Raw genomic sequence first — 25,375 nt, 5'->3', positions numbered from 1 at the left:
ATCCTAGAGTTGGAAGGGGCCATACAGGCCATCTAGTCCAACCCCATGCTCAATGCAGGATCAGCCTAGAGCATCCCTGACAAGTGCTTGTCCAGCCTCTGCTTAAAGACTGCCAGTCAGGGGGAGCTCAACACCTCCCTAAGAGTTAACTACACATGCTTATGCCTCATGGTACAATGAGAAGGCAGGGAGCAGAGCACAGAGAGATTTTCAGTAGGAGCCATTTAGGAGGACAGAGTTTTTCAACAGAGGAGCCACCTCTGTAACACAACATAAACATCAGATATAGACACACACAAGAACATACCATAATAATATAGCAGTGAAAAGCATCTTCAGAGCAAGAAATCAGTTGGCTGGAGCAACTTTCTTGTGAAGGAGGGCTAGAACAATTGGAGGCCTTTCGTTTAGAGGTCGCGGCTTGTGGGCGGGGGGGAGTGCCGGCAGGGTTTGTCCTCTTATAAAATCATGGCTAGCATGGACAAAGGGAAGGAAGTGTGCTTTCAAAGCGCTTGGCTGGAAAGTTTGTTGCCGCAAGGCTTGCTGATGGCCATGAACTTAAGTGACTTTTTAAAGGTTTTGGATGACTCCATAGAGAACAAGTCTGCTATCTCTGACAGCTAAAACTGGAACTCACCGCAATCTATCCAAGTACTAGTCACAATGAACAGAGTGTTTGTCTCCACCACAATCTGCTTGTGAATTTTACAGTGACATATGGTGGGCCCCTGTTGGAGATAAGGATGCTCAGCCAGGTATACCGTGTGGCTGATCCACCAGGGCCATTACCTTAAGAGGTTTGTGGAGAAAACAGCGCATCTTTGTGCATAGCATTACTGATACCTTCATTACTGTCGTGTTTCTAGCTTTCTTCTGCAACAAAGCAATCTTGATTTTCTATTTTTGGAATCATGCTGCCTGGGTGGATGCAGCAACTGTTCTACTGAGCCCCAGCCTTCCATCTCCTCTCTTGAAAAACTCTCTGTTCTCTGATCTGTGCCTTCTCATTGTACAATCAGGCATAAGCAGGTGTAGTTAACTCCTCACACTTAGACGTCTTGTTCTCTTCTAACCCTCTCTGTACTTTTGGATAGGAGCACTGCTTAATTAACTTCCATCTCTAAAATACAGGTGGGGAGGGGTGATCAGAAGCTTAAGACATGAAAGCAAATAAGTATAAGGTTTTGTATGGTGAGCCTGATATTGCATATTCTGGCAGTGGTTCATGCAGTTGCAGCAGGGACTCTCAGCCTCAGGCAACAACCTGCTTGCTTCCCCCCCCCCCCGCCCCCCGCGGTCCCTGAATGCCGTTTCCATAGTCTGGAGCAACGAAGCAGAAATCCAATTTAAGCACTTTCTGTCTTGCTCCCTACTTTGCAGGCTTGTTTTTAGACATTAATCACTCCTGCACCAAGCTGCTGAAAAGCACTTACCTGTGCCAATGCTCCACGTGGAAGACATCACATTGTTAAACGTGTGCATGCCAGCATGTTTGTGATGGTTCTGGCTTGTATGCTTTGTTTGGGTGCCAAAGCAAAATCGGGTAAGGAGCGCTGAGACGCTGTAGCTTCTGTCTGGTATGGTACCCTGGGCAAAGAGCCTTTCAGTGTCCTACACATGGGGGTGGCAGTGCCCCAAACAGCTCTGTAACATGAGCAGCTACCCTGACTGTCTCTCCCTTGTTCTTTTACTACACCTGTGAGGCATTGCTGACCTTTGCATACTCACGTGCTTAACCGTCCAAGAGCCTTGTCATTTTGTATTAGCAGTCTTCAGCTGAACCATATTCATGGAGAGATGCAGGAAGGCAGGGGCGGTGGCTCAGCAGAAGAGCCTGTGCTTGGCTTGCAGAAGGTCCCAGGTTCATTCCCTGGCATCTCCTGTTTAAAAGGGCCAGTGTAAGACCTCTGCGTGAGACCCTGGAGAGCTGCTGCCCGTCTGAGTAGACAGTACTGACCTTGATAGACTGGTGGTCTGATTCAGTGTAAGGCAGCCTCATAGCACAGTTCTCCAGCACCTTGAAGCTCCCCCCACCCCATCAGTTCTACATCTCCCCTTCGTGTACTCTTTCCTCTTCACTCTTGTTTTCTACCAGTCTTTGGCTTCTGAATGCAGCCCCTCTCAGGATGCTACACACCAACCTACTCTGTTGTCACAGTGGGCAAGCCCACTGGCAAAAAGGGTTGGCTGTTCTGAAGCCCTGTTCCCCCTTAAGCCATGAAGCAGAATGCTCACAGAGACTTCAGAAATTTATTTATGAAAATATTTATACCCCGCCTATCCTCTTGGCTCAAGGCAGCTTACAGGTAATAAATCCCCTCCTGTAAAACTCCCCCAGCACATTCAAAGTGGAAATACTGTGCAGTTGTGACTTAAGGGTTGAGAAGATGGAGTGATTGGTTTGGACCAGGGAGAGCCACATTGAGACGGACTTCTTGATGTTTTAATGAGGTATTTTTTAAAGTTTATCAACCTTAGCGGTGAATTCACCTGAGGGTTGTGTGCGTGTCTTAAGTCACTTCCGACTTATGGTGACCCTTTGAGTGAATGTCCTCCAAAACATCCTATCGTTGAAAGACTTGCTGAGGTCTTGCAAACAGAGGGCCATGGCTTCCTTTATTGAGTCAGTCCGTCTCATGTTGGGTCCTTCCGCCTTTCCTCCTGCTTTTCCTCACTTGAGGACCTTGGGCAAATTATCTTCAGTTCCCCATGTGTTATAGTGACTCACCTAACAACATTCTGAAGATGACTGAGACAAATAGGAAAATACATTTGTACCTTAAAAATGTCTAAATGAGTGGTTTAAATTGGTGGCAGGCAGAACCTAATAGCTTAGCATTCTTTAGTGAGGAAAATAATCGTTCTGTTTGCTATGTCATGAAGGTTTTTTCACCAAATAAGAGCTTTATTTTGTTTTGTTACTTGCCTTTGATATGTGATGTGCAAATCAGTGTGCTGGAAAAAAAATACCAATGCTTGTCTGATAATGCTGGTTGGGGAACTTCATAACACTTGAGCTGTTATCTCAAGGCTGGGTTCTCCAGCCAGGAGTACACTTGTTAGATTTTACTTCCACTTCCTTAAAAAGGTTGCCTGCCCTGAAAAAGATTAATTTTCACTACAAAGCCTAGCCTTTCGGCCTGGGACATGTATGTTGAATCCCTCGGGCTGGCATTCATTTTCCTCCTGTAGGGTATTCATTAGAAAGTGAGACCGAAAATTAGATTTCATTTCCACAGAAGCGTGAGCTGAAACAACGGACCTTCAGAATAACGCAGCAGTCTTTCACCTCCAGAGACCCAGCTCTGGTTGCAGATAATGAATGGCTTGTGTTCTTCTGTCACTTCTTTTTTGTTTTCTTAGTCCTTTGGGAATGTCTGCCTGCCTTGTGACAGAAGAAAGTCAGGCACATTGCAGCACAGGGCAGAGGGCATTCTTGTTGTCAAACAGACAGTAGAATCATAGAATAGAATCATAGAGTTGGAAGGGACCACCAGGGTCATCTAGTCCAGCCTCCTGCACAATGCAGGAAATTCACAACTACCTCTCCCCCCACACCCCCAGTGACCCCCTACTCCATGCCCAGAAGATGGCCAAGATGCCCTCCCTCTCATGATCTGCCTAAGGTCATAGAGTCAGCATTGCTGACAGATGGCCATCTAACCTCTTCTTAAAAACCTCCAGGGTTTTTAAGTAGGGTTGGATTGGTATTGCAGTCCCTGTGAGGAACCTGAGGGCTGCCTCCCAACTGACTGGGGGATGTCCTTCTGACAAAATTATTAGTTCCCAAATGGGAAAAGGCAAATTTTGTTCTCAAAACCTAGATGTGACCAATTTTTACATATGTTAAATTTCTTTTGGGTTTTGATCAGACTGTGTGCATGCACTGCAACTCCATAGGAAATATAATTTTATTTTATTTATAGCCTGCCTTTCACACCCTAGATTAATAGCGGATTACAAAATGTTTTCTTTTTTTAAAAAATTGATCCGAAAACATGGATTTCCACTAAACAGTGCAGTAAGACTAGGATTACGGAATTGGGGAACATTGCAAACAACAGTGAACATTGCAAACAACAAGGGTGGGGGGGAGAAACTGACTAAAAACAGCTAGGTTTGAGTCCAGTAGCACCTTAGAGACCCACAAGGTTTTCAGGGTATGAGCTTTCCATAGCCAAAGCTCCCTTTGTCAGATGTGAGGTAGAATATAGATCTCTGAGTCCTTATATCCCGGTCAGAAAGTGGGAGGGGTATTACAAAGAAGGAACTCAGGATGCAGAGGTACAGTGGACATTGTACTCACCTTGATTAGAACAGCCACTCTTGCAGTAGGATTTTTTTGTGAGGTTGATGGATTTCTACTCCATGTGGCTGAATGTGTTGCCTTCAATGAAGATAGTTTCTTATAGAATCATAAGGTTGGAAGGGATCTCCATGGTCAACTAGTCCAACCTCTGGCTCAATGCAGGAAATTCACAACTACCTCCCCCCCACACACCCCCAGTGACCCCTACTCCATGCCCAGAAGATGGAGGGGGAAACTCTCCAGGATCCCTGCCCAATCTGGCCTGGAGGAAAATTGCTTCCTGACCCCAAAGTGGCAATGGCCATTACCCTGGGCATGTAAGAAAGGGCCATGGGAGCCAAGCAGTGATGAAACCCTTCCTGCCCTCCCTCTCATGATCTTCCTAAGTTCACAGAATCAGCCGTGCTGTCAGATGAGCATCTAGCCTCTGCTTAAAAACCTCCAAAGAAGGAGAGCCCACCACCTCCCAAGGAAGCCTGTTCCACTGAGGATCTGCTCTGTCAGGAAGTTCTTCCTAATGTTTAGCTGGAAACTCTTGATTTATTGTCAACCTGTTGATTCTGGTCAACCTTCTGGGGCGACAGAAAACAACTTCGCATCATCCTTGATATGGCAGCCCCTCAAGTACTTGAAAATGGTTATCATATCACCTCTCAGTCTTCTCTCTCCAGCCTTAACGTACCCAGCTCCATCAGCCTTTTTTCATAGGACTTGGTTTCCATATGTTTCGCCATCTTGATGGTCGCTAAAGTGCTACTGGACTTGAATCTAACTGTTCTACTGCAAATCAACGTGGATACCCTCTGAAACTGTCTAGGCACAATATACCATAGCGTAGAAAGTTGGTCACAAAGGTAGAATGCAGTAAAAGAAAGGTGAGGCAACACATGCTGCAAAAGATGTCCCTCCGTAAAAATTCCCAGTAGGGTTTTCTGTCACATTATCTGACAAAGTGGGCTTGTGACTCATGAAATACATGTTAGTCTTTAAGGTGCTTCTAGATTTCTGTTTATTCTGAAGAAGAAGAAGAGTTGGTTTTTATGTGCCGACTTTCTCTACCATTTAAGGAAAAGTCAAACCGACTTAAAATCACCTTCCCTTCTCCTCCCGACAGTAGACATGCTATGAGGTAGGTGGTGCTGAGAGAGCTGTGACTAGCCCACAGTCACCCAGCTGGTTTCATGTGTAGGAATGGGGAAACCAATCCTCTACACCAGATTAGCGTCTGCTGCTCATATGGAGGTGTGGGGAATCAAACCCTTTTCTCAAGATTAGAGTCCACCACTCCTAACCACTACACTACGCTGGCTCTCCCTAACACAGCTACCCCCTTGCCATCGAGCAAACTACAATCTTCTCCTTTTATGAAGCGATATCCCTCAGCTCTTCCATTATAATGCAGTTCTAATCTATTTCTAAAAATGTTCTCCAGAAAATGTCTGTTTTGCACAGAATGTGGCACCGGTTACGAGACTTAACCTTCTTGATGGTATTCTTTCATTTTTTAAAGAAAAACAAGTTTGTAATCCTCATGACTGTGGAAACATGCTTGAATGTGTGCGTACAGTGCCAGAGGATCTGTCGCACTAAGATTTTGAGGAGCAGGAAATGAGGTTCCAGTGCCATTTGCAGCTCTTCTCCCCTCTTTGTGCCTATCAGAAACAGAATAAATTATGGAAAATAAGAAATCATGCAGATTCACTTAATTTGCAATACTGAATGGGCCTCACAGTTTGATTGCCTGAGTGCAGAACTTCACTGTGTTAAACATTTTATGAGGTGCGGTAGCATAGCAACTAGGGGGCCAAGTTTCAAATCAGGAAGCCCCTGGTCCAGCTCTTGCCTCTGCCATGGTGTGAGGGTCTCTGTCTATGTGTCTCTGCTTTCCATCACCAGCTTTTGCTTTGTTATCAGTGAACTCGTAAAAGCAGTTCACACCTTCTGGTCTCAGGCGCCAGGCCTGATTGCCCCTAGTATCTTCCCCCCCGCTGTTCTTCCTGTCAGTACTCCCTCAGGCCGATGCGGCCTTGGAAGTGTGATAGCTTCACCAGACTTCCTGGGACTCGTCTGATGTTTTGTATTATGCCAAGCTTGTAACTTCCCATAACAATAAGTGTGAACCCCAGTGCCCCAGTGCCCTGGAGTCAATATATTCTGTAAACCCGAATAGCCCCTCACTTGCAGCTTTCTACCTGTGCCTGTCTCATCTCCTGATGTCTTCAATAAATCCTTTGTTTCTTTATCAACGTCTGAACATTTGATTTGGAGAAGTAAACTCAGAGAGAGGGGATCTCTCACATTAAGCTGCAAGTCCTTGCCTCTCGGACTGCTGCTGTACCTTTTGGGACAGAATGCAAGGCGACGAGGAAAACACCCCTACTACCCCTGACGCACCGAATGAACCGGTGGTGCCGGAGAAACCGGATCCCAAGGAGGAGGGTGCCAAGCCAAAGAAGCCTAGGGATCCCATCCCCGACCAAGGCCGGGACGGACGTCCCCGAGGACTTTTTAACAATTGGCTGGACTCCCCCAAGGGTTGGTCTCTCTCCCGAACCGCGGCGAAGGATCGCCGGTTGGCCTTCCCCAGCACGGGACTCGAAGGGGACCCGGCACGCAAGGAGGCCCTGATGGAGGAAGAACGCAAGCAGTGGCAGGAGGATCGCCAAGCTATGCGGGAGCAGATGGAAACCATGCAGCGGGTGATGGGTGAGATGGCAGCGGCCCTGGACGCGCTGAAAGTGCAACCGCCCGCCGGCAATCTCCCGGACGGAGCACCGGCAGCCCCTCCCGCGCCTCCTAGCCTCCCGTCCCGTCGGGACCTGAAAGTCACGTATGACGGTTCAGGGGACCAGTTGACCTTTTTCATGGTCCAAGTGGACATTTTTATGCGAGAACAAGGCCGAACCTTCACCTCCGAGGAGTCCCGGGTGCAGTACGTGGCTTCCTTACTGCAAGGGGAGGCGGCCGCCTGGATGGTGTTGCAGTATGAACTCCGCTCGCCGGTACTGCGAACCCTGGACGAGTTTATGGTAGCACTCCGAAACCGCTTTGAGGACCCGACTCTGGGAGAGCGGGCTAAAGCCTCCCTGATGCAACTGCGCCAAGGGACCAAGTCGGTGGCGCAGTATGCAAGTGAGTTCCAGTCACTGGCCAGCCGAATCCTGGACTGGAGTGAGGCCACTTTGGTACAGTGTTTCAGGGAGGGCCTCAACCCGGACCTCCAACATTGGGCCTTCATGCAAGGGAACCCCCCGGATGTGGAAGGTTGGGTTCGCCACGCTGCCGACATCGAGAATCGCAAACAACTTTTGACCTTGTCCAAACAACGCATTGGACGAGACCCGAGACCCCGGAGCGACCGGGGCCGAGACTTCCGACTGGGGGGCAGCGGGGGTCCCTCGGCTGCTGAACGCCGCAAGCGTTTTGAGACCGGTGTCTGCCTGACCTGCGGAGGTAAGGGACACTTTGCGTCACAGTGCCCCTCTCGTTCGGGCCGTCCCAACCCCCCACGCCAAGCCCCGACTGAACCACAGAAGGCGACTGCCGAGGACCAGCCCCGCCGCAGGAGCGGACCGCCGGGCCGACGTTCCGGCGCACCCTCCGCTCTCCATGCGCGCCCCCAGGACGGAGCCTCCACTTCTACTGGCCCGACGGGGTCCCGGATTACAAGTACCAGTTTTGATTCGGACGGGTCCCCGACCGCCACCACTCCTTCCCCCTCTTCCAGCGAGGAGGAAGAGTGGGAACAGCCGGCAAAAAACGCCGTCGGTCTGCTGTAGAGGGGGCTCCGCAGCAGACCGCCCCTGTTGTTGTGCAAGGAGCTCCACCGATGGTAAGCGCCCAAGAGGACAATGTATATGTGCGTGTTCACCTTTCCCTACCAAAAGGGGGTCCCAGTTTAGAATTCCCCGCTTTGGTTGACTCGGGGTGTGCCCGCACCATGATTAGTGAGGACACAGCCAAGAAACTGGGAGTCCGGCGCAAGCGGCTTCCGGGACCCCTCCGCTTTTCCCAAATGGACGGGAGTGATTTCAAACGGGGCCCGGTGACCCACAGAACTGCAGCCGTGATTATGTCCGTGGGGGAACATTGGGAACGCTTGTATTTTACCATCGCCCCTATAGTAACCCCGGTGGTATTAGGGATGAACTGGCTACGGGGACACAACCCGTCCATCGACTGGGTTGAACGGGTGCTCTCGTTTCCCGAAAACCCCTGTAGTTTACATGACAAGGAACGGGTTGTCCGGTCTCCGGCCGCCGCAGTGGTAGGGTCTCCCCCCCCAGCCACCGTTCCTCCTCAACTGCCCACTGAATACTCGCAGTTTGCGGACGTCTTTGATGTTAGGGAATGTGACGAACTACCCCCCCACAGAGAGACGGACTGCGCCATCGAAATTGTGGGGGAAGGCAAACTGTCTAAAGGGAAGGTTTACCCCATGAGCCCTAGTGAAAAGGCGGTGTTACGGGACTATCTGGATGCCAACTTGGCGAGGGGTTTCATACGCCCTTCCAAGGCTCCTTATTCGGCCCCAGCCTTCTTTGTGAAGAAAAAGACGGGAGATTTAAGACTGTTCATTGACTTTCGTAGGCTAAACGCCGTCACCCAGTCTAACGCTTACCCTCTCCCTCTTATTCCCGACCTTCTAGCACAATTAAAGGAGGGCCGAATCTTCACCAAACTGGACTTAGTGGAAGCATACCACCGCATTCGCATTAAAGAAGGAGACGAACCCAAAACAGCCTTTTCCAGCTGTTTTGGAATGTTTGAATACCTAGTCATGCCTTTCGGACTTTCGGGGGCTCCCAGTGTGTTTATGCAATTAATTAATGAGGTTTTGCATGATTTGCTGTTTCGGGGGGTGGTGGTATTTCTCGATGACATCCTTATTTACTCTGAAACCATGGAAGAACATGTGCGCCTAGTGCGAGAAGTGCTCCAGCGGCTGCGGGAGCACAAACTATATGCTAAGGTGTCCAAATGTGAGTTCCACCAACCTTCCATTACATTTCTTGGGTACGTGATTTCCCACCAAGGGTTAGAAATGGACCCCGCAAAGGTCCAGGCGGTGTGGGATTGGGAACCCCCCACTACCCGCCGCCAGCTTCAGCAGTTTTTGGGATTCGCTAACTTTTACCGCAACTTCATTCCCAACTTTGCCCAAGTTGCGCTTCCCCTCACTGCCCTGTTGCATACCAAGGACAAGGGGGCTAGCGCCGCGCTTCCCTCAGCCCGTTTGCAATGGTCCCCCCAGTGCCAGCAAGCTTTTGAACGTTTAAAGCTGCTTTTTTCATCCGAACCCGTTTTGGCCCACCCGGATTGCTCCAAGCCTTTTGTGGTGCAAGTGGATGCCTCGGATGTGGCCATGGGCGGGGCCCTATTGCAGAGGGATGAAGGGGGGCGGTTGAGACCTTGCGCCTACTTCTCCAAGAAGTTTTCCCAGTCCGAAATCAACTGGGCTATTTGGGAGAAGGAGGCGGCGGCGGTCAAACATGCCCTCACCATATGGAGGCACTTTTTAGAAGGTGCCGAGCTGCCGTTTGAAGTGTGTACCGATCACAAGAATCTCGAGGCTCTCAAGGGAGCTAGAAAGCTCAACGCCAAACAAATTCGGTGGGCCCAATTCTTCGCAAAATTCCGGTTCACCCTCAAGCATGTCCCTGGCAAAGAGAATGCCCTAGCTGACGCTTTGTCACGACTTCCCCAGTATCGCAACGATTTCGATCGCCCAGTCGACTCCCTGTTCACTCCTGAGCAGCGAGGGGAGGTTCCTAGCTTAGCCGTCACTACCCGGTCCCAAGCCCAACAACCTGACACCCCCCCTACGCTCAAAGGTATCCCGGAAGCCTTCCAACAGCGACTCCGGGACGCCTCCTTACAGGAGGAGGAGCACCATCTCCTCCCCACGGGCTTGGAACGAACCAACACCTGGTGGGTGCAAGGGGGAAAACTATATGTCCCATCCTCCCTTCGTAAAGAGGTATTGGGACTTGTACATGGTGCCAGGTTGGCGGGTCATTTTGGTTTCATAAAAACTCTTCACCTGGTACGGAGGCAGTTTTGGTGGCCCGGTATGAGATCCGATGTAGAGCTGTACGTGCGCAGCTGCCCCACTTGCGCCACAGCCAAAAGACGGATGGGAAAACCCCCAGGGCTCCTCAAACCGCTTGAGAACCCCTCCCGACCCTGGGAAGTCATCGCCATGGATTTTATCACCGACCTACCTCCAAGTCGGGGAAAGACGGTTCTCTGGGTAATCACGGACCTCTTTTCCAAACAGGTCCATTTCGTTCCATGTGCAGGTCTTCCTTCAGCCCAGGGCTTGGCTAAACTGTTCGTCACACACGTCCTCAGGCTACACTCGATCCCGAGGAAGGTCCTCTCCGACCGGGGGGTCCAGTTTGTTGCCAAATTTTGGCGAGCCTTCCTGAAGCTAATGGGGGTGGAGGAACAGGGCCTTTCTTCCGCCTATCACCCCCAGACGGATGGTCAAACGGAACGAGTAAACGCGGTGGTAGAATGTTATTTGCGCTGCTATGTAAATTTCCACCAGGACGACTGGGTCGACCTGCTGCCATTTGCCGAATATGCGTACAACAATGCGCCTCATTCCTCTACCGGCTTTAGTCCCTTCCAAGTAATATACGGGACGGAATTCGGTCCTTTCGGTTCCGCTCCCGTCACGCCAGAACTCCAGTCCACCCCTGATCTTCAGGAGTGGATTCAGGTAGTCAAATCTACCTGGCCATGGCTGCTCAAGAATCTTGAGAGGGCAAAAAGCAAGTACAAGGAACAGGCAGACAAACACCGGTCTCTGGGATGGGAGCTTAAGGTGGGAGAGCAAGTCTATCTGTCCACTAAAAACCTCCGCTCTCTGCGTCCCTGCAAAAAATTGAGCGACCGTTATGTGGGACCTTTCCCCATTACCAGAGTAGTCAATGAGGTTACCGTGGAACTGGAACTCCCAAAGACCCTCAAGGGGGTCCATCCAGTCTTTCATATAAGCCTCCTCAAACCTTATGTGCCAGCTCCCCAGTTCCACCCCCCTCCCGCACACGAGATTCCTACCGTGGTAGGGGGAGATACCCATTTGGAAATATCCAAGGTTTTAGATTCCAAATGGAAAAAAGGGAAACTGTTTTACTTTGTTCGGTGGAAAAACCTTGGGTCCGCTCACGACGAGTGGGTGGCCGCACCCCACATGGCGGCCCCTCGCTTGATCCGAGAATTCCACCTCGCTTATCCCGGTAAGCCTCGCCCTCTCGAGAACCCTGGAGGGGGGCCTTAAGGGGGGCAGAATGTGAGGGTCTCTGTCTATGTGTCTCTGCTTTCCATCACCAGCTTTTGCTTTGTTATCAGTGAACTCGTAAAAGCAGTTCACACCTTCTGGTCTCAGGCGCCAGGCCTGATTGCCCCTAGTATCTTCCCCCCCGCTGTTCTTCCTGTCAGTACTCCCTCAGGCCGATGCGGCCTTGGAAGTGTGATAGCTTCACCAGACTTCCTGGGACTCGTCTGATGTTTTGTATTATGCCAAGCTTGTAACTTCCCATAACAATAAGTGTGAACCCCAGTGCCCCAGTGCCCTGGAGTCAATATATTCTGTAAACCCGAATAGCCCCTCACTTGCAGCTTTCTACCTGTGCCTGTCTCATCTCCTGATGTCTTCAATAAATCCTTTGTTTCTTTATCAACGTCTGAACATTTGATTTGGAGAAGTAAACTCAGAGAGAGGGGATCTCTCACACATGGGTTCACTAGGTGGTCTTAGGCTAGACAGCTCCTTTCATCCCCTGCCCCAATCATTTAGAATATTTATTCACGTTTATGGTTTGCTTTGCTCACTGAATCTCAAGGGGGATTACCTAATATAATCTAGCGCAATCAGTGTGCGGATAATGTGGGAATTACAGGACTGTTATAGGAATTAAGAGCGATGCTATGGTATGTAGAATGCTTGGAGACTGAAAGCACTATATAAATGCCAAGCAATTGTTTTATTATGATTCCTGGAGGACTCACAGCCCTTCTCGGGCCACCATGCCTGGCAACCAGTGGGAGAAGGGGGGAAGATAGATATTTACTGCAGGGAGAGCAGCAGTTGTCTCTGCCACGTGATGACATCGCTTCCAGTGTGGCCCAGAAGCACTAGCATAACACTCTTAGCACTTGCCCCAAAAGTTTTTAGGTGAGTGATAGAGCATTGTACTTGCTCAACGCCGGCACTTCCAGGTCACAGAGAAGGAGGCGGCAGTAATTGCTGACCCACCCCCAGTTTGGTAGCCCTGCTTCTGCCCGCTGAGCATTGCCAGGCAGTGGCTGAAATTGCCAAAAGTTTGCCCGCCATTATTGGGCGCTTGGCAAGCCTTAGGGCACCCTTGGCTGTTATGCCACTGCTCTGCCTACACTTCCTGTGTATAAAATGGAAATCTTAATGGTGGTCCTCTTCTCAGATATACTTTGGGGGTAAATGGTTTCCAAACCACTCTGCAGAGTTTGTGCTATATGAGCGATGAGGACTTCTAAGATGAGAAGGGTGGGGGGGAGGTTAGGCTTCCCCCAAGCTGTGAATATATTCTCGAAAGGCAATGCGACGTCTGCCTGTGATCCCGGGGGGAAGGGTGAGAGGCAGCAGAGGAGAGGCAGTGCTGTGCAGCACAATCTGCTGACCCCCTGATCAGAAGGAGCCCGGGGGAGATTCCTATTTAAAAGACCAGTTCACTTGTAAGGATAGAAACATGTATCCCTAACAGTTACCCAAAGGAGGTGTCATCTGTACTTTGATCAAACTAGGGGAACCCCCTGCCACCCCAAGAAGATCCTGTCCTGCAGCTGGGGAGGAGGAAGCTGGAAAAAGGGGGTCAAACAACAGCTGTGGCTCAGTGGTAGAGCATCTGCTTGGCATGCAGAAGGTCCCAGGTTCAATCCCCAGCATCTCCAGGTGATGTGAAAGACCTCTACCTGAAACCCTGAAGAGCCGCTGATGGTCTGAGTAGGCAATACTGACTTTCATGGACCAAGGGTCTGTTTCAGTATAAGGCAGCTTCATGTGTTCACCCTTAAGAGCAAGATTCCTGTCCAGCAGCACCTTAAAGGCCAACAATATTTCCTGGGTGCAAGCTTTCAAGAGTCAAAGCTCCAACAGATATGAAAGAATCTGATGAAGAGAGCATCAACTCTCGAAAACCTTTGCTCTTCTGCTGCAGACCAGCACAACTTCCCACCTGAAACAACACTTGTAAGGGATGCAGATGGCCCATCTTTCCAGACTCTCTGGGCCTTGCTACCCCCAGCCCTTGAATCAGAGGTGGCAGAACGGCCAGTGGCAGCTGAACTGCACAAGTCTCTTCCTCGCCTGCCCCCCCCCCCACTTGAGAGGGCAGCTGCTCTCCAGGTGGAGACCCAGCAGGGTTGGCAAGCTGCCCTTCTCCCTGTTGACATTCTCCATCGCCTGCCTGGGAGTGCTCAGCCACCCCCCTGCTAGATTCCCTGCAGGAGTGCATCTCAGCACCTGCTCCCCCTTTTCTGTGGTGCACACCCCCACAGACCCCACAGCCAGTGCGCCTCACGAGGGATCACATGATCTTCTAAGGATCAGTGTGCTCTAAGAATTGTTCCCCTGCTAAACCGAAGGCGAACACCTCTTGGTTCTTTGGAAGGCAGAGCCACGAGGTCAGCAGCCTGCCCTGCAGGGAGGAGCAACCTTAAAAATCAATGAACATTCTAATACAAAATTAATATGAGCCATAACTTCCTCCCAGAAAACAATGAATTACTGGACATGCCTAAAGTATATGCTTTAGGGACGCACCCTGTGAGTTACAATGCCAACAGTTAGACACTTTGTCCTTTACTAAAGTGTCGCTGTGTTGTCGAGTATATCGTAAACATATTTTTTGCTGAATAAGTTGGAACCTAAGATCTAGAGAGAGAACAGGTATAGACTTTAAGTCCATATCCCATTGCTTTGGCAAAACAGGGTGATCTAGCTCCTTATTCCTTCCTGTTCCAAGTGTTGGTGGCTCCAGAGGGTCACAGGGCTATCTTTTTTGTCATTCATGGTTTGTCTAGCATCAAGGATAAGAAGGAAAGATTGAGACTTGCAGTACCTTTTCCAAGCCTCATTTGAAGATGCAGATTGATAAGCTGGGGCTGTCCTTGCTGAATAGTTAATCAGGTCCAAAATGAGAAACATCACCACTAATTTGTGTAATGTCTACCTTTCTTCCACAGAGAAACAGAGAGAGTTGGCTCGTAAGGGATCTCTGAAAAACGGGAACATGGGGAGTCCAGTAAACCAACAGCCCAAGAAGAACAACGTGATGGCACGAACAAGGTAGACCTCTTGGTCATTCTGAAAAGCTTCATATGTAAACAAGACCAGTGCCTTCACATTTGGGTGGGTGTGTCCTTTGTTGTTCATATTTCATTGGGGATGTAAGATTTGTTGACAACCACTGGCTTTAAAAAGAGAGAAGTTCCTGGAGGACAAGAAGAAGAAAAAAAAGAAGAGTTGGTTTTTATATGCCAACTTTTTCTACTACTTAAGGAAGAATCAAATCAGCTTACAATCACCTTTCCCTCCCCACAACAGACACCCTGTGAGGTAGGTGGGGCTGAGAGAGTGTGACTAGCCCAAGGTCACCCACCTGGCTTCATGTGGAGTAGGGATACAAATCCAGTTCACCAGATTAGCCTCCGCCGCTCATGTGGAGGAGTGGGGAATCAAACCCAGTTCTTTAGATCAGAGTCCACCACTCCAAACCACTGCTCTTAACCACTATACCACGCTGTCAACAACTGACAGCCGTGACTGCTAAATGGAGTCTCCGTGTTGAGAGGCATTGTGGCTTTGAAGACCAGATTCTAGGGAGGAGGACTGGTACTTTCCTGCCCTGCTTGTGGACTTTCTGACCCGCCACTGTTGGGAATACGATGTATTCAATCAGGTGAACTCTTGGTCTGATGCAGCAGAGCTGCCCTCATATTCCCACTAGACCGAGAGCGGTCAGGGTGTCTCAGTGAGAGTAGCAGGAAAAGCATAAGATGCATCTTCAGAGGCAACACAGTTGGAACTAACTAAGCTGTGCAGAGTTACTTGTGGTAGCAAGAAGTCAAAGGAGTCCTTAACCCCTATCCAACTTCCTGTTAACCCTGTTTCCACTGAAGACCAGGGAAAATCCCAAATAAGTCCAGATATTTATGCTAACTGGAGTTGGACCTAAGCCAGCCTCCTTTCTGAGAATGACAAGCTGATTTCTCCAATCCCCCGCAAATCCCCATCTTTGATGTCAGAGGCTACTTTTACCAATCAGAGCCATATGCAATAGAGTCCCACCTCCATCAAGCACCATGTAATAGCTCTAAGCTTCCATGACAAATAGATAGTTTGGTCTAAACTGGATCGTCCTCTGTCCAAAAAGTGATGAAGTCTGCCAGGGTGGTCCAATGTGGAATGGAACTGAATACCTTTATTGTAGTGTAATCTAGGGTCCAATCCACTCTAGGTGGTGCTCTTGAGCCTTAGCACAGTTTAGGATTTCTGCCACAGCAAGTATGAGGTGATGCACATTAGAACAGAAAATCATAACTTTATACTCTGATGGGTTCTGAACTAGCTAGGTCTGAGAGGGAAAGAGATCTTGGGATTGTAGTGGGTGGCCCAGTGAAAATGTTGGCTTAGTATGCGGCAGCGGGTGAAAAAAGGCAAACTCCATATTGGGGATTATTAGGAAAGGAACTGAAAATAAAGTAGCCAATATTGTTGTGGCCCACTCTGAGCCCGGCTTGCCGGGAATGAGGGCGGGATATAAATGTGTCAGGCTTCAGCAAATGCACGGCGTTTCAGGCAATAGAACTCGAATCCAGGCAGAGCAGCGATTCAAAGATTTATTCCGAAAGTCAATGATTTCAGTAAGGAGACACGCAAGGCTGGAATACATGACTGGGGCAGAGTGGATACATATATATGGGTAATACAATAGGGTTACAATAACAAAGAAACAATGTAGTCGTTTCCTGCCGGTAACGACTTAAGTTAAACTAAAACAAACAATCGTGAGTAATTAGTGGAGGAGATGGCTGAGCTCTTGGCTTTGTGCGCGGGACCCGGTATCAGATCGAAGATTTACACGGGCGGGTCCCAATACAATTGTAAATCCCTGGCCGGAGTTTGTGTGCAAAATGGGGGGGGGGGAGAGGAGTGCACGGAGAACTCAATTTTATTTGCGGGGAAACCATCTTGTTTGAGGACGGAGCTGTCAGAAGCCCTATCTGACATTCCGCCTCTCCCAAGGCCTCCTCCCCGGGTTCCCAGGCTTGTCGGGACAATTCCGATGGAACTCGGTGATCAGAGAGGGAGCGTTCACGTGTTCTGCCGCAACCCACTCATCATGACTCGAGTTCAAATGTTTCCAGTGTACCAGGTACTCCAGCAGACCCCTCCGCAGCCTGGAGTCCAGGACCCTAGAAATTTCAAAATGCTGTTCCCCCTGTACCATGATAGGCGTTGCCTCTAGGGGTTCGGGGTGCCAATCAGGGGCGGGAGAAAAGGGTTTCAGGAGGCTAACGTGAAACACAGGGTGTACCCCCTGCAGAGTCTTGGGGAGGTCCAGTTCAGCAGTGACCTCATTGATTACCCGGGATATGGTAAACGGACCCACGTATTTTTGGCAAAGCTTTCTACAAGGACGCAGAGACTTTAGGTTTTTGGTGGAAAGGTACATCTTTTCCCTGACCACAAGATCCCACTGAGTCGCTCTGTGTTTGTCGGCCTGCGTTTTGTACCGTTCCTTAGCCTGGTCCAATTGTTTGACAAGTCCTGGCCAAGTGTTCCTGACGATGCTGACACCTCCGGAGGATCGCCCCCCGGCGGGAGGGGGGCCGCTCCCAAAGGGTCGAATTCCATCCCGAAGACAGTCTTAAAGGGGCTCTGCCCAGTAGCAGAGTGCACAGAGTTGTTATAGGCGTACTCCGCCAGGGGCAACAGGTCGACCCAGTTATCTTGGTGATAATTGGTGAAGCAGCGCAAGTAGCACTCAACAACAGCATTCACCCTCTCCGTCTGCCCATCTGTCTGGGGGTGATAGGCTGATGACAAACCCTGTTGTACCCCAACAATTCCCAAAAACGCCTGCCAGAATTTAGACAGGAACACCGAGCCTCTGTCGCTCACAATCTTCCGAGGGAAACTGCAGGCGGAAGATCTGTTGAACAAACAGGCGGGCCAACTTGTGGGCTGAGGGCAACCTCGCACGGAATAAGGTGGATCTGCTTAGAAAACAGATCCGTGATGACCCAAAGTACGGTTTTCCCCTGGCTAGGAGGGAGATTGGTTACAAAGTCCATACCAATCACCCGCCAGGGAGCCTCCGGGGTCTCCAGGGGTTTCAGCAGTCCAGGGGGCTTTCCCATGAGTCGTTTATTGGTAGCACACGTTGGGCAGGACCTTACGAAACCATCTATGTCCTGGCGCATCCCTGGCCACCAAAAGCTCCGCCGTACCAGGTGTAGGGTCTTCACGAAACCAAAGTGACCCCCCATCTTGGAGCTGTGGCTCCATTCTAGCGCTTCCCGGCGCAGCTTCTGGGAAACATAAGTCTTTCCTTCCGGGGTCCCAGTTTCCTCCACCCCAAGGGGACCCTTTCCTCGCGAAGAGCCTCCTCCCACCTGGTCTTTGCGGCAGAGGGCAGATCTCCAGGAACCTCCTGGGAACGGGGGGAATCGTGAGTCTCCCTCTGCAGGAGGGCCGGGGGAGGCAGAGAACCCGCCGCCCGGGTCCGGACTCCCCGGGGGGGGGAGGCATCGGGTGTTCCCTCTTGCTGGAGGTCTGGTACAGGCGTGGTAACCGCCGCCCGGGTCCGAACCCCTGGGGGACGGGTGGCACCGCTCGTGCCGCTTTGCAGAAACACTGGAGCAGGTGGGGGGGGCGCTGCCCGGGCTTGGGCCGGGGTCAGAACTCCCACGCTTGCCCCCTCCAGGTCCAAGCCCAGGTGTTCTGGGGTAAAAAGGGACCCAAGCGGCCGCTCGACTCTACAGTTGTACTGCGGCATGCGGGAGAGACCATCTGCCAGGCAATTCTCCCTCCCGGGAACATGCTTAATGGTGAAGCAGAATCTAGAGAAAAAGTCCTCCCACCTCAGCTGTTTGGCCGAGAGCCTCCTCTGCCCCAAGATGGCCTCGAGGTTTCGATGGTCTGTCCAAACCTCAAACGGCACCGACGCCAAACCGTGAGGGCATGTTTGATAGCCATGGCCTCCTTTTCCCCAATCAGCCAGTTGAGCTCGGCCCCTGAGAACCTCTTGGAAAAGTAGGCGCAGGGTCTGAGCCTCCCCTGAGCATCCTTCTGCAGGAGCACTCCCCCCATTGCTTTGTCAGAAGCGTCTACTTGCAGGACGAAAGGCTGAGAACAGTCGGGGTGAGTAAAACGGGCTTAGACGTGAACCGGCTTTTAAGCAAGTCGAACGCTGCCTGGCAGCGGTCGTTCCACGCTGATTCCAGCCTAAGGTCAGGCTTCAGCAAATGCACGGCGTTTCAGGCAATAGAACTCGAATCTAGGAAGAGCAGCGATTCAAAGATTTATTCCGAAAGTCAATGATTTCAGTAAGGAGACACGCAAGGATGGAATACATGACTGGGGCAGAGTGGATACATATATATGGGTAATACAATAGGGTTACAGTAACAAAGAAACAATGTAGTCGTTTCCTGCCGGTAACGACTTAAGTTAAACTAAAACAGAAACAATCATGAGTAATTAGTGGAGGAGATGGCTGAGCTCTTGGCTTTGTGCGCGGGACCCGGTATCAGATCGAAGATTTACACGGGCGGGTCCCAATACAATTGTAAATCCCTGGCCGGAGTTCGTGTGCAAAACGGGTGGTGGGGAGGAGTGCACGGAGAACTCCATTTTGTTTGCAGGGAAACCATCTTGTTTGAGGACGGAGCTGTCAGAAGCCCTATCTGACAAAATGCAAATAATAAATAAATAATTGTAATGAATGCACACTTGAAGCTGCTTTATACTGAATCAGACCATCTGTCCATCAAGGGTGGTATTGTCTGCTGAGATTGACAGCGGCTCTCCTGGGTCTGAGGTCTTTCTCATCACCTACTACTGCCTGGCCCTTTTAACTGGAGATGCTGTCAGGGATTGAACCTGGGACCTTTTGCTTGCAAAATAGAGGCTCTTCTACTGAGCCACGGCCCCTCTCCTAATGCTCCTGTATAAATCTATTGTGAGGCTTCATTTGGAGTACCATGTGAAGTTCTGGTGGCCATATCTGGAAAAACAAATATTGCAGAACTGAAAAAGTACAGGCGAGACAACCAAGATGATTAGGAGGCTGGAGCACCTGTCCTATGAAGAAAGGGTGGATAGTCTGGGACTTTTCAGTATAGAAACATGTCTGTTATCAGGAGACATGATGGAGGTTTATAAAATTATGCACGGGGTGGAGAGAGTTGACAAAGATAATTTCCCCACCCTTTCCCGTAATTCTAGCACTTGGGGGCATCTAATGGAGTTGATGGGCAATAGATTTAGGACAGACAAAAGGAAATACTACTTTGCACAACAGGTGATTAAAGTGTGGAATTCACTGCCAGCGGATGTAGTGATGAATGGCAAGCATGAATGGATTTTGTGGAGGAGAGGTGACTAAAGGCAACCGCCATATTCAGAGGCAGGAAACTGGTGAATATTCATGGTAAAAGGCAAAATCAGGGGATTATAATGCCCAGTACTATGGCCCTTCCTGGGTAACTGGTTGGCCTCTTTGTGAAATAGGTTTCTGCGCTGGGCGGACTGATTCTTTCCACTATTTCTAGCCTGTTGTTCGATTCTTTCATTTGTGTTTGTCCTGATTTCGCCAAACTAAAGAAAATATTTTCTTCATACTGTTTGTTTAAAGTTCCATAGTAGTTACCCTTCCTTTTTAATTTCAGACTGGTTGTTCCCAATAAAGGCTATTCCTCCTTAGACCAGAGTCCTGATGAGAAGCCGTTGGTAGCGCTGGACACTGACAGGTGGGTGTGTGATGGCACAATTAGCAAACTCAATTATTCCTCTCTTTTATTTTAAGGTAAATTTATAGCTCACTTTTCTCTTTGGGTGTTTGCTCAGAGCTGCTACCAACAAAGTCGATAAAATGCCATAAAATCCGTCTCAAATTAACCACAATAAATTATAGGGCTGCAGAGATCATAAAACAAGCTGTGTCAACTAACCAGATGCAGAATGGAATGGTCTGTGCTTCGTATCTGAATCACAGCATCATAGAGTTGGAAGGGACCACCAACTCATCTAGTCCAACCCCCTGTACAATGCAGGAAATTCACAACTACCTCCCCCTACACACACACACCCAGTGACCCCTACTCCATGCCCAGAAGATGGCCAGGATGGCCACCCTCTCATCATCTGCTAGGTCATAGAATCAGCATTGCTGTCAGATGGCCATCTAGCCTCTGTTTAAAAACCTCCAGGGAAGGCGAGCTTACCACCTCCCGAGGAAGCCTGTTCCACTGAGGAACCGCTCAAACTGTTAGAAAATTCTTCCTAATGTCTAGACGGAAACTCTTTTGATTTAATTTCAACCCATTGGTTCTGGTCCGACCTTCTGGGGTGACAGAAAACAACTCAGCACCATCCTTTATATGGCAGCCCTTCAAGTACTTGAAGATGGTTATCATATCCCCTCTCAGTCTTCTCCTCTCCAGGCTAAACATACCCAGCTCCTTCAACCTTTCCTCATAGGACTTGGTCTCCAGACCCCCTCACAATCTTTGTTGAAGGCCAGGAGGGTTTTTCCAGGCCCTTCCGCAGATGTGGCACCACTGTGGAAAAGGCCTTTATCACTCACTTGCGTGCAGTTTGCTGTCAGGGAATGTTTAAAGACCCTTCTCACACCACTGTGGGCAAACTCTTGGTTTGTGGGTCTTGGCTGAATGTGTCGGTTTCAGTTTCCAAGTACATGAACTGGAAATGCCAACCCTTTTTCAGGTTTCTGAGGGTAACTGAGATCGTGACATGAAAGACTTTTCTCAAGAAGGGGTTAGGTCAGGGGTGTCAATCATGTGGCCCGCAGGCCGGAACCATCCCCTTGAGAGCTCTTATCTGGCCCTCGAGCCAGCCGGAGCGTCTACCCCTCCCTCCATCCCAATCTGGGCTGGTGAGTCCGTGGCGGGCTCGCCAGCTGGGGCATTCACCCCCCCTCCCCAGTCCCAAGGTGTCAATTACCAAATGCTGTTAAATAAAAGAAATTACTGTAAGAGTATTATCATTTTAAGCATGGTAGTATTCTCAGTAAGAAAAATTAAGTAACAAAAATATCATTAATTGGCTTTGCCTGTTTCTTCTATCTCCGGTACCTGGCATTAAATTTTATGGTACACATGGCCCCGCCTGACCAAGTGACATTTATATCATATCTGGCCCTCATAACAAATGAGTTCGACACCCCTGGGTTAGGTGGTTGGTAAGCCTATCAAGGACTTTAGACATTAGAAAGAATTTTCTAACAGTTAGAGCAGTTCCTCAGTGGAATAGGCTTCCTCAGGAGGTGGTAAGCTCTCCTTCCCTGGAGGTTTTTAAGACGAGGCTAGATGGTCATCTGTCAGCAATGCTGATTATGTGACCTTAGGCAGATCATGAGAGGGAGGGCACCTTGGCCATCTTCTGGGCATGGAGTAAGGGTCACTGGGGGTGTGGGGGGAGGTAGTTTGGAATTTCCTGCATTGTGCAGGGAGTTGGACTAGATGACCCTGGTGGTCCCTTCCAGCTCTATGATTCTATGACTTGCAGCCATGATGGCTACGTGACATCTCCACATTCCGAGACAGTAGCTTCTTTGAATGCCAGATACCTAGGAGAGAAGTATGAGGGCCCTGCATGTTGCTTTCCCTTTAGGTGTCTGGGTGGGAACGGGATGATGGACAACATGGGCACTTGGCCTAATCCAGTAGGGCTCTTCACTCTGAATCCTGATGAGGAATGATGTACAGACCTGCTCTCTGTGCTAAAGAGGGTGTGTCTTGTTCATGGGGTCTCCCTTTTCTCATTGGGCTTCGTCTTTCTCTGCAGTGATGATGACTTCGATATGTCCAGATATTCCTCCTCGGGATATTCCTCAGCGGAGGTGAGTTCCAGTTCCTTCAACTCATCCTGCTTAACACGATGTGTCCTGCATGCTAAGTGTGCCCTCCTTCTGTCTAGAATCCCTCTCTGAAACCAGGGAGAGATGGGTTTATTATTGATAACCAAATGCATTTTGAACTGGGGTGAGGCTGGATTGCCAGTCATTTGACTCGTTGACTCTTTGTCTGCAGCAGATCAACCAGGACTTGAATATTCAACTGCTAAAGGACGGGTATCGATTAGACGAGATCCCAGACGACGAGGACCTCGACCTGATTCCCCCGAAGTCGGTCAACCCCACTTGCATGTGCTGTCAAGCCACCTCCTCCACTGCCTGCCACATTCAGTAAACGAGGAAAGCCAGGGAAGGGGGCGGTCGGCGCTTTCCGCTATAACTGTAAAACTTAACAGCCATTGCTTCCTCCTATGGTAGGACGTGCGCCTCTTTGTGTTAATGGAGCCAGGAGAAACCAAAAACATACAAAACGAAAGATTCATTTTATGATCCTCCTCCTCATTTTTATTTGAATTGCGCATGAGCAAACTCTGAAGCGCCAGGTGCGTGTCTCTGGTCTGGAAGGCCGATCTGGATCCCTCTTGACCTGGACAGGTGTTGCGAGGTTCATGGATGGAATCTGGGGTGGGAATGGGTTGAGGTGGCTTCTGTGAGCTCTGCCAGTCACGCTTTATTCCAGTCGCGGGAGCTGAGAGGCAAGGTCTCTGGCTGGCTCGGGAAAGGGACTGTCAGGATGCAATTCATTCTGGAGAAACCATTGCTTCTGTACTGACGCAGACTGGCCCCGGCCAGGGAGGAGGGAGCAGGAATTAAGTACGGGATCCTTGATAAGGCCAAGACGAATTCATGGTTTTAAAAAAATTAAAAAAATTACAGGCTGCATGCAGATGAAAGGCAAGTGGTATTTACAACGCTCTTCGTGCTAAACAGTGTGAAATAGAATAAAACACTGTGCGTAATCTAATAAGAGAGCAACCTATCAAAAAAAATGTTGAGTCTTATTGTTTGCATCGCAGACACCTTGCCTGTCTTAAGATCGCAAAAACCACTCGACGTCTACCAGGATCAAAAAGCGCAGTCTGGTTCCCACAAATGGGAGCCGATGAGGAACATTCGTATGTCTCTGACGAAAATGAAAATTCTGTACCCGTGATGCTTTAGTGCCAAGAGAAGGGATGCTCTGCAGCTGCCTTGGAGGTCACCCGCCCGCATTTAGCTCCAAAGAGCACAAGAGCTGTCTCCCCGGCTTCTCTCCTCACCACGGCCTTGGCCTGCGTGGGGCCTTCTATCCCAGTGGCCCCAGGAGCTGTCGTGTTTCCGCTAGGGGCTCTGTGTCTTCAAAAAAGAGGGTTCAGGAAGTTAGAGCTCCACTCATTCATCCCCAAATGGCTGGATTTCATTCTTAGCTTTTTCCCCCCCAGGAGTCCTGTTTCCAGTCCTAAGTTCCTGTATTTGATCTCCCGTGAGATGGAGCTGCTTCCCCAAGGAGGAAGCCACTGTGCTGCAAAATTCAGTGCCCGTTCCACTGTCTGGCGTCATTAGCCCGCTGCTGACATGGAGCTGTGAGTGAGCAAAGTTCTCCTCCCGGTTAGTTGTGCTGCCGGTGATAATGGCGTCTCACAGAGAGAAAATGGATAGGTCTTGCCTCTGCCCAGCATTATTTTGCTTGTGTTGAGCTTTTTTTTGCTCACGGCTCACTTATTTACCAGGCTGGCCTGCGCAGAATTGAACCAGAAGTGTGGCGCTCTTAGATTCCCGGCAGTGGCAAACACGTGATCCTAGTTTTAAATTGCAAAAAATGGTTGAAAGTTTATTCAAGTAACCCAACAAATTCTTTTTAAAAAAGATTAAAATAATATGATTTGTGTCCCTTTTTATTGGTTGAGCCTCAGACCTGCCTGCCATTCACACTTAACAGAATAATTTGCTCTTCTCTCTCTTCACGCCATGCTCCCTGCCCTAAGAAGGTCCCCTCTTTCACCATGTCACGTTCCAGTCATGCTTGTGAATCATCACCAGATCAAACGGCCCTCCTCTTTACAAACACAAAAAGTAAGCAGCCTCTCAACCAATAGCATTACGGCCTATGGAGACTGCATGTCCCAGCATGCATTGCAAATCAGCCTTGTATCACCACGGTGAGTGGCCCCAGGGGGTTTCTGGAGCAATACTGTGTGGACGGCCTCCGTCCCTTGCTTCAGAATCAGTACGAAGGGCTTTCCCACCATGGAAAACAGAACAGTCAGATCAACATTTTTGGAAATAAGTGGCATCATGAACTTGGGTGCCCCGTTCTAGCAAGCACAGGGTGAAGTGAGGAGCGCTCGAGCCTGGTTAAAAACAACCTGTAAATGAAGGATAGAAACCCCACAAAGACCAAACCTTGTAATAATCTGTGAATGGGGAGTCAAATTACCGGATTGGAAATAATTCTCAGGGCTAGGATGATTTGTAAAAAGCATCTTTATCCCTTTTAAGAATTTCCACTGACAGATTAAATAGTCTATGTTTTACATTTGCGCACACTGCAAGTGAATTTGCAGACAGTCCCAGGTTTCCCCTCATTTGTGTTGCTTATGCGAGTATCTGTGAGATTTCCTTTTTGATGGTTGGGGCGGGGGGAAGCCTGTGCTTTGGAGTTACCCTTTTTGCAAACCTCTGCAAGGACTTAAAAGGAGAGAATTCCACACATCTTCGCACTAGCTGACCAATCAGCCGCCCTTCCTGACATGTACATTCCGCCAGCGTAAGAGGGACTGCAGGTTCGGCCTCCTCTCCTTCACCAAAGTCTCTGGTGGTGGCACCTTAATTTTTTATTATTATTATTATTTTGCCGAGATTGGTGCAGAGACATAAAATGGGAGGAAAAAGTCTTTTGGCTTCTCCTTGCTCCTGGGCTTTGTGTCTATTTTGTTAT

At 49.5% G+C, this 25,375-nt stretch overlaps 1 protein-coding gene across 2 annotated transcripts in view; it reads left to right on the top strand.

Annotated features, from left to right (window-relative positions):
* Positions 1 to 22,938, top strand: part of FAM219A (family with sequence similarity 219 member A) — a 62,711-nt gene extending 39,773 nt beyond the window's left edge. Inside the window, exons 3-6 of one of the 2 annotated variants that reach the window (XM_056848709.1) lie at positions 14,540 to 14,642; positions 20,252 to 20,332; positions 22,389 to 22,443; positions 22,637 to 22,938. In XM_056848709.1, coding sequence (XP_056704687.1) covers positions 14,540 to 14,642; positions 20,252 to 20,332; positions 22,389 to 22,443; positions 22,637 to 22,792 — 395 coding nt within the window. In that variant the 3' untranslated portion in view covers positions 22,793 to 22,938. Of the gene's footprint in view, positions 1 to 14,539; positions 14,643 to 20,251; positions 20,333 to 22,388; positions 22,444 to 22,633 lie in introns of both variants that reach the window. The other variant, XM_056848708.1, reaches the window with a different exon arrangement.
* The last annotated feature ends 2,437 nt before the right edge of the window (positions 22,939 to 25,375 follow it).

Source organism: Euleptes europaea, chromosome 4, assembly GCF_029931775.1.
Source record: "Euleptes europaea isolate rEulEur1 chromosome 4, rEulEur1.hap1, whole genome shotgun sequence".
NCBI lineage: Eukaryota > Metazoa > Chordata > Lepidosauria > Squamata > Sphaerodactylidae > Euleptes > Euleptes europaea.
This window is presented reverse-complemented; position numbering and strand designations above follow the sequence as displayed.